At 46.3% G+C, this 15,081-nt stretch overlaps 1 protein-coding gene across 3 annotated transcripts in view; it reads left to right on the forward strand.

Moving 5' to 3' along the window:
• The window catches only part of MAPKAPK5 (MAPK activated protein kinase 5), a 39,053-nt gene that overhangs the window by 15,141 nt on the left and 8,831 nt on the right, over positions 1–15,081 (forward strand). For all 3 annotated transcript variants that reach the window (XM_062182751.1, XM_062182752.1, XM_062182753.1), the window contains 4 exons: positions 1,267–1,356; positions 1,899–1,994; positions 10,875–10,955; positions 13,390–13,577. In XM_062182751.1, the coding sequence (XP_062038735.1) occupies positions 1,267–1,356; positions 1,899–1,994; positions 10,875–10,955; positions 13,390–13,577 (455 nt within the window). The remainder of the gene's footprint in view (positions 1–1,266; positions 1,357–1,898; positions 1,995–10,874; positions 10,956–13,389; positions 13,578–15,081) is intronic.

Raw genomic sequence — 15,081 nt, forward strand, 5'->3', positions numbered from 1 at the left:
TTGACTTCTCATTGCCTGCTTTGTTATGTAATCAGACCAGAGTGATGTGACTCTGTTAGGGGAGGGCTGCCTGGAGGGGTGTATTCTTAATTGGTTGCCAGCTGTTTCCTGAGGCCTGTTGTGATATTTCAGTAAACTCTGGAAGAGAGTTGATCTCAACTCCTTGGTAGACCATAGCTATCTGCAGACATGCAGCTTCCACTGTTACTAGACTTTGAGATAAAATGCTGCTAATCTCACCTGAAAGACATGTGTTCTAAGACACTTCTTGTATGAGGTACCTTTCTCTCTTTTATTCAGATTTTAGTAGTATTCTATGATCCTTGTAATTCTGGTTATTCCTAATTATATTCTGTTTTGACATCATAACTTTATTATTGAAATAACTTATGTCACAAACAGTACTAGGAATCCAACTGGTAATAACCTCTTATGGAGGTGTAAAGCTAAGCTGTCCGGTCTTATCTTCAGACCAAGCAAGCAGGGCAGAGAAAAGCAGACAGCATGGACCAACTGGTTCTGAATAAAAAGTTCTTTCAAATTTCCCATAAACCTTGAGCCATTTTGGATGTCTTCTTTCCGGTAGGGATGGACTGATATTTTGATTGCTGAGAAAATTCCATACTGAGAGTTGGCAGGCAGTAGAGTCTGTTCCATTTAATTTTTAAAATGATATCTCTCATTTTACAAATACTAGGACTAAAGGATGAGCTCTGATCATCTGTAAAAAAAAAAAAAAAGCCCTTCCAGTCTGCTCAAACAGGCAATATTTTCAAGAACCTAGACGATGTTTCCAATGTCAGTTGGAACAATCCAATCAGTTTCTGTTCCGCTCTTTGAGGAGTGCAGTTCTCCCAAACCAAGTGGTTCTGCCTGGTGCCCGGCTGGGGAAACCCAGGCCTGCTGCAGGTTGTCTAGCGCGGTGTTTTCTCTGCACGCTGCCTATCATGTCTCAGATGAATGAACGTTTTCCCATTTTCACAGCATCCAGCCATCAGTATATTAGGACAAGAACTGTTTCACTGTTGTGTTTTTCTTTTTGTTTAGCAAAATGTAGGTTACAGTTAAACCAAGCATAATTCATTCCTGTTTTTTGGTACCTCAAATCTTAACTAATTTCTGTGTTAAAATAGAAACCAACCAGTGACTTAATTGACTTCATGGAACCGTGTTTTGTTTGTATCTGAAGTCCTGAGTTGTATACGCCAGGGACATTAAAGATTGATCTTTCCTAAGAGGCAGCTGCTCCACTGTGTCGTTTTCCAGATAGCTTTGGCCCTACAGCACTGTCACTCGTTAAACGTCGCACACAGAGACCTCAAGCCTGAAAATCTTCTTTTCAAGGATAATTCTTTGGTGAGAACGCTTCTTCCTGAATTTCAGTGCTGCCACTCTGACATGCTGAGATGAATTTGTGGGTCTTAAGATTTTAGACGTTATTTGGAGAGTCATTAGGAAGGGGCAGGGATCTTTATGCTGTTATAATATGCCTTAAAGCGTAATGGTTTCATGGCTGTGAACCTTGCTTGCCCCGATGGCCTTGCCCCTGAATCTTGTCCCACCAAGTAAGTCGCTGTGTTGTTGTGCAGGCTATGGCTGATGGTGGGAGATGACTGATGGTTCAGGGGGCAGTAGGCCAAGGCTTTGGTTTTAGTGCTGCCCTTGCAAGTTATAATGTAAGGCTAACTATTTGAGTGGGTAGAAATTCTGTGCTTTTGGTTCCTAAGAACAATTTTTCAGTGTGAATAATTGCCTCCTGGCCTGGAGACATGTTACTCATTGGGTCAGGTCTCAGCCAGAGATGTCTGAAAGCTCAGGGTAACTTGTCTTAAACCTGGGTTTTCCTTGAATGTCTACTGAGAATTCTGGAGCAGTGACTCTCATTCATTTTATTTCAGGATGCCCCAGTGAAGTTATGTGACTTTGGATTTGCTAAAATTGACCAAGGTGACTTGATGACACCCCAGTTCACCCCTTATTATGTAGCACCTCAGGTAAGCACGTGCCGTTTCCGCCCCAGGTGGGTCACGCAGCTGTCTTCCACTTTACAGCACATGTAGGCGTGTGGTGCAGACAGAGGGCGACTTCAGCTTCAGAAACCTGATTGCTTCATTTGGCATAGATATTTCATTCTTTTCAAACCAATTTTATTTATTTATTTTAAGATTTATTTATTTATTTGAAAGTCAGAGTTACACAGAGAGAGGAGAGGCAGAGAGAGAGAGGTCTTCTGTCTGTTGGTTCACTCCCCAGATGGCTGCAGTGGTCAGAGTTGGGCCAATCCGAAACCAGGAGCCAGGAGCTTCTTCTGGGTCTCCCACACAGGTGCAGGGGCCCAAGGACTTGGGCCATCTTCTACTGCTTTTCCAGGCCATGGCACAGAGCTGGATCGGAAGAGGAGCAGCCGGGACTAGAACCGGTGCCCATATGGGATGCCGGTGGGTGCTTCAGGCCAGGGTGTTAACCTGCTGCAGCAATGGCACCCAAACCAATTTTATTGAGGTATGATTAGAGGTATGACTTACATACAATGAAAGAGTGCCTGTTACCTGTGGGGCATATGTTCTAACACATCCCAGTAGGTGCCTGAAACTACAGATAGTGTCAAACCCTAGAAATACCATGTTTTTTCCTGTACATTTCACTAAGAAGTCCAGAATAGATATTACAGGCTTCAGGCATGGATAAATCAAGGCTTTTTAATTTTTCTTTTAAGATGTATTTTATTTTATTTGAAAGGCCCAGTGACAGAGAGGGAGACACACACAGAAATCTTCCATCTGCTAATCACTCTCCAAGTGGCTGCAATGGCCAGGAATGGGCCAGGTTGAAGCCAGGAGCTATTCTGATTTCCTGTGTGGGTGGCAGGTACCCAAGCATTTGGGTCATCTTCCACTGCTTTTCCAGGCTTGTTAGTGGGGAGCTGGATCAGAAGCAGAGCTGCTGGGACTCCAACCAGTGCCAGCCTGTAGGTGGCGGCTTTACCAGCTACGCCATGATGCTGGCCCCAAATCAAGACTTTTTTTTATAAAGGGGAGGAAAGACCTCAGCTTTTTTTTTCTTTTTCTTTAAAGATTTTATTTATTTATTTGAAAGCAGAGTGAGAGAGAGAGAGAGAATCTTCCATCTCTCGTTCACCCCCTAAATGTCTGTAACGGCTGAGGCTGGGCCAGGCCAGAGCCAGGAGCTTCCTTTGGGTCTCCCATGTGTGTGCAAGGGCCTAATGTCTTGGGCCACCTTCTGGTGCTTTCCCACGTGCATCAGCAGGGAGCTTGATTGGAAATGGAGCAGCTGAGACATGAACCATCATCCATATGGGGTGCTGGTGTCGCAGGCTGTGGCTTTACCTGCTATGCCACAATGCTGACCCCAAGTCAAGACTCTTCAAAAACTTCTACCTAAGTATTTTTTATATACTTTATATACTATATATGTATATATATACACTGTGTTTATATATTTATATATTTATATGCTATACATGATAAACTTTCCCCTTTTCACTTAAAGGAAGCACATACCAGCTTCTTGCATATCTGAGTTGCCAGCATCACTACTCTTTTTTTTTTTTTTTTTTTTTTTGGACAGGCAGAGTTAGACAGTGAGAGAGAGAGAGACAGAGAGAGAGAGTTATAGACAGTGAGAGAGAGGTCTTCTTTTTGTTGGTTCACTCCCTTAATGGCTGCCACGGCCAGTGCTGCGTGCCGATCTGAAGCCAGGAACTGGGCGCTTCCTCCTGGTCTCCCATGCGGGTGCAGGGCCCAAGCACTTGGGCCATCCTCCACTGCCCTCCCGGGCCACAGCAGAGAACTGGACTGGAAGAGGAGCTACTGGGACTAGTACCCAGTGCCCCGACTGGGACTAGAACCCGGGGTGCCGGTGCCGCAGGTGGAGGATTAGCCAAGTGAGCAATGGTGCTGGCCCAGCATCACTACTCTTGTGCCTGGGGGCCACTGTTCATTAAAATAAGGGTTACATGAACTCAAGCACTGTGATATTACTGGAGTTGACCTGAGAACCCAGTCAGCTACTGAGTGACTAACAGGTAGGTTGTGTGTGCATCACAAGTACATCTGCTGAAGGGATGACTCCAGCACTGGGGGATGTGGGCAGGAGATTTTATCACATCACTAACTGCACAATTTGAAACTTAGGAATTATTTATGGAATTTTCCATATAATATTTTTAGACTGCAGTTGACTGTGGATAACTGAAACAGAAGATGAAAGCCACAGATAAGGGGCACTACCGTACCCCTACTTCGGGTGTGGTTTGATTTTTGTTTTTAAAGATTTATTTATTTTACTTGAAAGTCATAGTTACACAGAGATAGGAGAGGCAGGGAGAGGGAGAGAGGTCTTCCATCCGATGGTTCACTCCCCAATTGGCCGCAATGGCTGGAGCCGCGGCGATCAGGAGCCAGGAGCTTTTTCCTGGTCTCCCATGCGGGTGCAGGGGCCCAAGGACTTGGGACATCTTCCACTGCTTTCCCAGGCCATAGCAGAGAGCTGGATGGGAAGTGGAGCAGCTGGGTCTTGAACTGGCATCCATATGGGATGCCAGCGCTCAAGCCAGGGCGTTAAGCTAAGCCACTGTGCCACAGCGCCAGCCCCTTGTTTGGTTTGAGTTTTACAAATACACACACATGCGGCCACCACCACAGTGAGGACACAGAACGTTTCTGTCATTCCACAAGCTGCCACATGCCCCTTTGCAGTTAGGCCCCTCCCAATTTTACCGCTGATCCCAGGCAACCACTGATCTGCTCTCTGCATTTTTGATTAATTTGACCTGTTGTAGAAGAATCTCATAAAAATGGAATCATGGACTATTTGTATTTCACCTCTTTAGCTTAGAAAGTTTTTGAGATTTGGCCATGTAGCTCCATGTATCAGTAGTTAATTCCTTTTTATTGGTACTTTTTATTGTTTCTTTTTCAATACTACTCAGCAAAATATTCCAATATATGACTACACCACATTTGTTTTTCTGTTCACTGAGCAGTGGCCATTTGAGTTGTTCCCCATTTTGGCTGTTATTAATAAATCTGCTAGGAGCATTCATTTAAATTTTGGGGTTGTGTGGGCATTTGGTACAGCAGTTAAGTCCCTACTTGGGATGTTCACGTCCCATATTGGAGTGCCTCATTCAACTCCTGGCTACTCTGCCTCCAATTTTAGCTCCCTGCTATTGTGCACCCTGGGAGGCAGCAGATGGTAGCCAAGTACTTGGATCCCTGCCAGCCATGTGGGGGACTTGGATTGAGTTATGAGTTCTTTTTGTCCTGGCCCAGCCCTGGCTATTGTAGGCATTTGGGGAATGAACCAGCAGATGGAAGATCTTTCTCTGCCTTGCAAATAAAATGAAAATAAAAATTAAAAGACTTGGGGATATATATTCTGCCATTTTTTTCAAAGTGGTTGTAATATTTTACATTTTTAAAAAAGATTTATTTATTTATTTGAAAGGCAGAGCTGGAGAGAGGTCTTCCATCCGCTGGTTCACTCCCCAAGTGGTTGCAATGGCCAGAGCTGGCAGATCCGAAGCCAGGAGCCAGGAGCCTCCCCTGGATCCCCAACACGGCTGCAGGGGCCTAAGGACTTGGGCTGTCTTCTACTGCTTTCCCAGGCCATAGCAGAGAGCTGGATCAGAAGTGGAGCAGCCGGGTCTCAAACTGGCACCCATATGGGATGCTGGCATTTGCAAGAGGTGGCCCCCTACCCGCTAAGCCACAGTGCCGGCCCCACATTTTTTTTTTAAACAAGTTTTATGATTTGAGAGACACAGAGAGAGAGAGAAGCAGAGAGGGCCATTCACCAGGTTCAGTTCCCGACTCTGCTCCTGACTCCGGCTTCCTGCTAATGGTGACTCACGTTATTGGCTTCTTGACACCCACGTAGGAGACCTGAAGTGAGTTCCCACCTTCCAGCTTTGTTCCTAGTCTTAGCTGTTGTGGGTATTTGGGGAGTGAACCAATGATCTCTCTTTGCCTCTCAAGTAAATAAAATAAAACGTAGAGAGAAATGCAGAGGACGGTTAAAACAATTTTGATGGGTGAGAATATGGCCTACTGATTAAGTCACTGGTTGGGACACCTCGATCCTGTATCAGAGTGCCTGGGTTCCAGTCCTATCTCCACTCACAACTCGAGTTACCTGCTAATGTGCATCTTGGAAGGCAGCAAGTGATGGCTCAAGTACTTGAGTCCCTGCCACCCTTGGGGAGACCTGGATTGAGTTTCTATCTTCCAGCTTTGGCCCAGCCCAGTGTTTGGGGAGTGAAGCAGTAGATGGGAGATTGCTGTCTTATCTCACTGTCTACTTCTCCAACCTCTCTTTCAATCTCTCAAGTAAGTAACATTTAAAACAACAATTTTGAGGGGCTGGCATTGTGGTGTACTGGGTAAAGCTGCTGCCTGTGATGCCAGCATCCCATATGGGCGCTGGTTCGTGTCCTGACTGCTCTACTTCCAATTCAGCTCCCTGCTAATGGCCTGGGAAAACAGCAGAAGATGGGCCCAAATGTCTGGGCCCCTGCTACCCATGTGGGAGACCACAATAAAGCTCCTCGCTTCTGGCTTTGGCCTGGCCCAGTGCTGGCCATTGCGGCCTTCCAGGGCATGAACCAATGGATGGAAGATGTCTCTCTCTCCCTCTCTCTCTCTGTACTCTGACCTTCAAATAAATAAAGAAAGAAATCTTTAAACCAAAACAAACCAATTTTGAGTCTTTCCTCCATATGTCCAAGTTGCTCAAAGGGAAGAAGGTGGCCCCAGTTTCTCTGTGGTAAAGAAGCAGGAGGCCAAGAAGGTGGTAAATTCCGTTTGAGAAAAGACCCAAGAATTTGAGCAATGGACAGGATATCCAGCCCCAAAAGGACTTCACCAAATGTTTTGTTAAATAGCCCTGCCACAGCTGGCTGCATTGACAGAGAGTAAGGGACTGCGCACAGCTCAGATTGGGAGGAACCAGTTCACCCAGTTCACACCGCCGTGTAGCTGCTTAAGGTGGCCCCCAGGTAGAGACCAGTGACAGAGCAAGAGAAGAACCAAGGCTGTTGGCCCAGGCTGAGGAGAAAGCTGCCTGCAAGGTGATGTCCCCATTTCAGAGACCACCTGTCCTTCACGTAGGGTCAGTACTATGACCACCGTGGTGAAGAACAAGAGTCTTAGTGCCGATGACACATGATGTGGATCCCATCCGTCTGGCCATTTTTCTATCTGCCCGGTGTTGTAGTGTGTGTGGTGGTTCCCTACTGCATCATCAGGAAGGCCAAGACTGGCATCATGGCGCAGTGAGTTAAGTCATCGTCTTCAGTGCTGGCATTCCCATATGAGCACTGGTTCAAGTCCCAGCTGCTCCACTTCTAATCCAGCTCCCTGCTAATGTGCCTGGAATGGCAGTGGAAGATGGCCCAAGTGCTTGGGCCCTTGCCACTCACGTTGGAGACCTGGATAAAGCTCTTGACCCAGCCCTGGCCATTGTGGCCATCTGGGGAATGAACCAGTGGATGGAAGATCTTTCTTTCTGTGTCTGTCTCTCCCTCACTCTGTGTAACTCTGCCTTTCAAATAAATAAATCTTAAAAAGAGAAAAAGGCGGCCAGACTGGATATTTGGCCTGTAGGAGACCTGCTGTTGCCTTCACACAGGTGAGCTAACATGAGAGAAGTGCTCTGGTTAGGATGGGTGCTGTCACCTACAGTGACACATAGGAGGTTTGCTGACCCTGGGGAGGCCGCGTCCTGGGCCTGCACTCTGCGGCTCACACAGCCAAGCTGGGAAAAGCAAAGGCTAGAGAAATCACATGGAGGGGCTGACGCTGTGGCGCAGCGGGTGAAGCCGCCACCTGCAGTGCCGGCATCCCATATGGGCGCCTGTTCGAGTCCTGGCAGCTCCACTTCCGATCCAGCTCTCTGCTACGGCCTGGGAAAGCAGTAGAAGATGGCCCAAGTCCTTGACCCCTGCATCCATGTGGGAGACCCGGAGGAAGCTCCTGGCTCCTGGCTTTGGATCAGCGCAGCTCTGGCTGTTGCGGCCAACTGGGGAGTGAACCAATGGATGGAAGACCTCTCCCTCCCTCTCTCTCTGCCTCTCTTCTCTCTGTGTAATAAATAAATATTTAAATAAATAAATAATAAATCTCTAAAAAAAAAGAATCATGGAACTGGGGTCAGATGTTCACCATTGGGTTTTCTGTTCCTGGAAATAATAAAAGTTCTCTAAAAAAAATTGGTTTTGTAGAAAGAATAAGTTTAGAAGACTTATTATCCTACCTGTGATCAGAGTTAAAATATAAGTAAAGCTATAGTAATCCCAGATGATTTTACTGTAGACATACATTAAGTAAAAAGAATGCAGTCTACAATAGACCCTGTCTGTCAGTCATCAGTTGGTTTTCAACAGAAGTCCAAGGTAATTCAGTGATGCAGGGACGTTCTTTATTACAAATGCTACAACTTGTTAGCCATAGGGAGACAAGACTTGTTCTTATTTCACACATTCTCTCTCTCTCTCTCTCTCTCTCTCTCTCTCTCTCTAATGGATGTTAGACCGAAATGTAAGCGAAAATCTTCATTCCTTTGGATCTTAGGAACAAAAGTACTAACCATTTTAATGACGAACGGCCTTGATTATAATGCAAAACTGCTATTAAAAAGACCATTAAGAAAATTAAAAGGCAAGCCACAGACTTGGAGAAATATGTAGAATAATGGGGCTCCCCAGGTATCTATGTCCTAATCGCTGAAATCAGTGAATATGCTGCTTTACAAGAGGGACCTTGCAGATCTGACTGAGGAGCTTAAAAGGGAGTTACTTAGGGAGGCCAGTGTAGTTTTAGAAGGCAGGAGGCTCAAGGACCGGGATTGGAAGATGCTACACTGCTGCCTTTGGTGATGAAAGAGGCTACCGCCAAAATGCAGCCAGCTGCTAAAAACTGGTAAAGGCCAGGATGGATTCTTTTCTAGAGCCTGCAGGAGGCTGCTTACCAAACCAAACCTTGGCTGTGCTCTGTGGCTCACGTCTTAACTGCTAGACAACACCTGCCTCTGATTAGCTAATATTTTGTTAAGGATTTTAAGTCTTATTAAGAAGGATGTTGGTCTATAATCTTCTCTTGTAATGTCTTTGCCTAGTTTGAGGGTATCGGGGTAATATTGATTGGCCTCATAAAAATAGTTGGGAAGTATGTCCTCTACTTTCTGAAGCAGTTTGTGTAAGGTCAGTATGGATGCTTCTTGACTTACAATTGAAATACATCGATATAAACCCATTCTTAGGCCGGCGCCGCGGCTCACTAGGCTAATCCTCCGCCTTGCGGCGCCGGCACACCGGGTTCTAGTCCCGGTCGGGGCACCGATCCTGTCCCGGTTGCCCCTCTTCCAGGCCAGCTCTCTGCTGTGGCCAGGGAGTGCAGTGGAGGATGGCCCAAGTCCTTGGGCCCTGCACCCCATGGGAGACCAGGAGAAGCACCTGGCTCCTGCCATCGGAACAGCGCGGTGCGCCGGCCGCAGCGCGCTACCGCGGCGGCCATTGGAGGGTGAACCAACGGCAAAAGGAAGACCTTTCTCTCTGTCTCTCTCTCTCACTGTCCACTCTGCCTGTCAGAAAAAAAAAAAAAAGAAAAGAAAAAAAGAAACAAAAACAACAACAACAACAAAAAAAACCCATTCTTAGTTCAAAAGATTTGGGGTGTGTATTTATCCTAGCCATTAAGTCACCTGAGTGGGGCCAGCGTTGTGGCACAATAGGTTAATCCATACGGGTGCCAGTTCTAGTCCTGGGTGCTCCTCTTCTGATCCAACTCTCTACTATGGCCTGGGAAAGCAGCAGAAGATGGCAGTGACTGCAACAGCCAAGCTGAAGCCAAGAGCTTCATCCGTGTCTACTGTGAAGGTGGCAGGGGCCCAAGTACTTGGGCCTTCTTCTGCTTTTCCCAAGCCATTAGCAGAGAGCTGGATAGGAAACGGTGCAGTCAGGACACAAACTGGCACCCATATGGGATGCCAGGTTGTAAGCATTGGTTCTACCCACCACACCACAACACCTGCCCCAGTAGTCACATGCTCTTATCACCCACTTGGGAGACCTGGGTTGAGTTCCTAGCTCCCAGCTATGCCACCTTGGCCAGGCATTCAGGAAGTAAACCTGTAGATGGGAACTCTTTTTCTGTCTTGTTCTTTGTCTGTCTGTCTCAAATACATTAAATATGAAAGGAAGGGAGGGAGGAATCTTAAGGGGGAGTGTATTTAATACACAGCCTACGAACATCACACACTAGCAACATGGCACACTGTAAACTATTGCTTGTTTATCCTTGTGATTGCATGTCATCCAGTTTAAAACCATTTACTTCTGAATCTTTCCACTGAATATTTTTGGAATTCAGCTGACCACAGGGAAGAGTTCCCCCCTCCCTGGTAGTTCTGGTGCACAGCAGAATGGAACAAGGCCAGGATGACAGCCCCACGTAGGCCAGTGCCTTCCTCTTTGGAACACGTAATACTCAGACTAGTGGTGGCGAACGTCTTGAACCTGACCCGTGGCCATTACCCATATGCTTTTGTATAGGCATGGAGGATGTCTCCGGGAGAAGTGAGTCTCGGTCTTCTTGGTGGGCAGGAAGTGGTTTATCTCCTCCAAGGGCTTGGCCTTTATGTCCTTCACCTGTGTCTGGACAGGCCTTTGACTGACTGACAAGATTCCTGTGTGTAAGGAGAAAAAGAGTTTTAAAGTGCTGTGTTTATGTGGAGATTTTCCGAGCTGTTGATTGCCAGCTGTCTACGCTCTTCCGGCTTCCCAAGTCTGTGTCAAGTTGCAGGTGTTTGGTGGTGAATTTCCAGTAAGTCATCCCCTTTGGTTTGACTCTTGACAGGTACTGGAGGCACAGAGAAGGCATCAGAAGGAGAAGTCTGGCATCATACCTACCTCGCCCACGCCCTACACTTACAACAAGGTAGGGGAGAGATGCTCATTTTGCCTCTTGAATATAACCCCCCTCATCCTTTGAGTGTTTGTGGCCCTCTGGGAGTGTAGCCAGTCACTTCCATCCTTAGCCTCTTGTCCAAAAGACACACAGGAACGAATTTGGAATTCAAGTGTTTTATCTGATGAAGTGTGGAATAAGGTTCTTATCCATTTGGCTGTGGTAGCAGAACAAAGGGCTGTGGTCACCCACTGGGTTATTTATTTGGTTATTTGGTTGGCTGTGTAGCCTGCTGGCCACATTGAAAAGATGTGGTTAGCTTGCTTTTTCAAGCTGGGCACCATTTCTGAGAGGCCAAAGCTAGAGAAAACTCTGGTCACTTATGGTGCCATTCTTTCTTGCCCCATAAAATACCCAACTTAGAACAATGTCCAGAACACATAGCAAGTGTTCCTAAATGTTACTTGTTACTGTCATGGTACTTAATCTGTAGCCCACATACCAAATATCCCTATTCTAGACTCCAATAAGTTTAGGGCCTCTTGAAACAGGTCCTGGAGTCGCAGAGTAAGTCAGAAAATAAAAGTCTGCTTTGGGACTTGAGATTGGATCTAGATGACAAGAGATGGAGCTTAGGATGGTAAAAATGGGGGGGTCCCTGCTCTGCCTGTGCCACTCTCCAGCTGTGCCATGTTGGTTAAGTGACTGAGCTTGACTATTTTTTTTTTTTTTAAGCTTTGTTTATTTATTTGGAAGTCAGAGTTAAAGAGAGAGAGAGAATCTTCCATCTGCTGGTTCACTCCCCAAATGGCCATAATAGCTGGGGCTGGGCCAGGCTGAAGCCAACAGCCAGGAGTTTCTTCTGGGTCTCCTACGTAGATGTTGGGGCCCAAGGACTTGGACCATCCTCCACTGCTCCCCCAGGCCTTTAGCAGGGAGCTGGATAGGAAGTAGAACAGCCAGGACTGAAATCTGCGCCCATATGGGGTGCTGGCACTGCAGATGGTGGCTTAACCTGCTATGCCACAGTGCAGGCCCCTTAGCTTCACTCAACAGAGGACCTGAGAGATATCATGATCTCTGTGTCATCTCTAGTAGGATCAGTTTTCTCATTTGTAACATGAGGGATTTGAACTAAGTCCTTTTTTTAAAATAAAAAAATATTTATTTATGTAAAAGAGCTATATATAGAGGAGAGAGAGAGAGATCTTTCATCTGCTGGTTCACTCCCCAGATGGTTGCAACAGCTGAAGCTGGGCCAGGCTGATGCCAAGAGCCAGAAGCCTCCTCAAAGGGTCTCCCACAAAAAAAAAAAAAGGGGTCTCCCACATGAGTAGCAGGGGCCCATGCACTTGAGCCATCCTCCGATGCCCTTCCCAGGCCACTAGCAGAGAGCTGGGTTGGAAGTTGAGTAGCTGGGACACAAACTGGCACCCATGTGGGATGCCGGCGCTGTAGGCAGCAGCTCTACCCACTATGCCACACCAGTCCCTGAACTAAGTCATTTTTAAGATCCCTTTTCACCTCTGTGATTCTAGAGCGTAAGTCACGTTACCCATAAATGTCCACTAGTGTGATACCAAAATGGGCGAGAGTGCCTGAGACACCTGTTTCCCCGGCTCCTCTCTGAGCAGCGTGCAGCTGTGGTGTGGGGGGGTGTACGGCCCAGGGAGGCTCAGGGGGGCACCCTTCTGAAGCAGACACCTCTTTGTTCCATAATTCAAGAACTGAATTGAAGCCTCTGCAGACCCATTTCCCAGGGCAAATAGAGCTACATTTAACAAAAATAAGAGTTGTTTATTAATAATCATATAGAAATTACAGGTCACGCAAGTCTCCTCAGGACCCGCATTCACAGAGTTGGTAGCAGTTTTCTTTCTTTGATATAATCTCCCCTGAGAATGGTAGAAGTTCTCACAAATGGGGTTAAGTCCTTTGCGGCCAAAACAATTCTTTTAGACCTCCTGTTTTTCCCTCTAGTGGCTCTCCCTGATCTAGGTCAGACTGTTTTTGGCTTTTACAAAATGACTTGTGCTATATTATGAGGTCAGTGTACATGTGTCTTAGCCACATTATTTCCGTACCCTCAGCCCTATGCAGCTTTACAGAGTACATTTCACAACCACACTGGTTGATATCAGTTACTTCTTTGACTAGAGAGGCAAAGTGTCTTGAACCTAAACATTGAGAATAAAAATGACTGTTTTATCCCAGACTGCCCTGTGTGAGAATGTGCATGTATGTATGCAGTGTTGACATATAAAAAATATGCAGTGTTGGCATATAAAAAATATGGATGGAAAGGTTAGTTCTCCTAAGGTGTGTGAAACTTTTGTCCAGTCTGTTAAGTGACTGTGGGAGACACTAGCCCGTGTATGTCAGGGGCTATTCCTGAGCCTGTCCTGGGGCCTCACTTCGGGGCTCTGCCTTTGGTAGGAATGACTGTTTTCTTTTTTGCTTTCAGAGTTGTGATTTGTGGTCCCTAGGGGTGATTATCTATGTGATGCTGTGTGGATATCCCCCTTTTTACTCCAAACACCACAGCCGGACGATCCCAAAGGATATGCGGAGGAAGATCATGACAGGCAGTTTTGAGTTTCCAGAGGAAGAGTGGAGCCAGATCTCAGAGATGGCCAAAGACGTTGTGAGGAAGTGAGTCCCTGGGCTGCTGGGTGGGGAGGTCAGGAAGGCCTCGAGCTGGTGGGAGTACAAGTGAATGGTGCGTAAAGTAATTTGTTTCTTCAGTAGATTCCTTCCTATTTAATAGCAAGAGAATCTTATCCCTGGAATCTGAGGAGAGAGTTCTCAGTGTCCACACCTCTGTGAAAATGTCCTGCTTCATTTCTAGACTTTATCCTCAGGGCTGTGAGCTCAGGACCCTCTGCAGCCAGTCTTTGTGGGCATTAATTCAGGACACCAGGTGGGAGCCCTCCTGGCCCACCCTCCTTCCTTTGCCCGCCTTTTGGGACAGACATGATGCTGGGAACCTGAACCGGGGTGCTGAGATGAGGATGACATGGGTGGCTTTTTCATCCCTTGGAAATTGTTGCAGTCTAGTTTTGTTAGGCCATCTAACCTCTGCCTCTTGCCTTCCCTGTGCCAGTTTTTTCTCTGAGTTATATTAGGCCAGAAGTATTTGGTTAAGAACTGGAGTTAATGAGTAGCTCAAGACAGCTGATATTCAGAGTCCTTTGGTAGAGAAAGGACTAGGTAAGAAGTCAGACCTGAAATTTGAGGTACAGTTGCTTTTTATGACCACTTACATGGGAAGCTCAGCTGCCCGTGGACTTGGGCATTGCTCGGCTATTCCTACTACTTGGTCTTCACCGAGCAGTTTCTTCATCTTTAATGAAAAAAAGGTCCCTGGGAATTGAACCCTGACAGCGTAGCCATTTCTCTATGCAGATCACTCCTTTTCAAAGGTGAGCGAGCCCAGTTGGTCTATGTGCTAGAAAGAGGGACTGTTTTCTAGAATATGCAAGGACAATTTTTAGAAGAGTGGGACTGATGTTTCAATCATCACCTATCTTCACATGCTGTGTTGCTGGTTATTTAACTGAAACCTCGACAGCTTGTAAGTGGTTTTTGCCAGCTTTCTGTAGAATGCAACAGTGGTTATCTTCTTTCAGCTTTGGGAGCTTCTTTAGAAATCTGGAACTGTTTCTTCAGAATGAGAACCTTAAAAGAGCAGTTAGGCCTGTTGTCCTGACTGGGGCTGTGTAACTGGAGGAAGGGGTGCTGCAGGATGCTGAGGTGAGCGAGGAGTCACATTAGTGTGAACGGACAGGAGGGAAAGAAGCAGGACCAGAAAGTGGGAGGTGCAGAAGGAATCTCTCAGGCTTAGAAGGAAATGCTGTTCCCATCTCAGAAACTCTAGATTTTTATTCTTTGACTATATCTGGAATAAAGAATTCATGTCTTGCCATATGGTAACAAATAAGAGTTTTATTATGGGTAGCAGCCTGCTTTTCAAAACCACATGACCCTACATCTAGTTTTGCAGCTACTATCAGTCAAAAGAGAACTTGGAGTTTCTTTTGGAAATAGAATCCATTGTCCTAGAAACTTCAATATGGAGATTTAAATTATAAGGGACTATAAGGTATATGTAAGATTATCTTACTGAACCTAGAACTCAGTTTGAAGTATCACTGGG

The sequence above is a fragment of the Lepus europaeus genome, chromosome 23 (genome assembly GCF_033115175.1).
Source record: "Lepus europaeus isolate LE1 chromosome 23, mLepTim1.pri, whole genome shotgun sequence".
NCBI classification, from domain to species: Eukaryota; Metazoa; Chordata; class Mammalia; order Lagomorpha; family Leporidae; genus Lepus; species Lepus europaeus.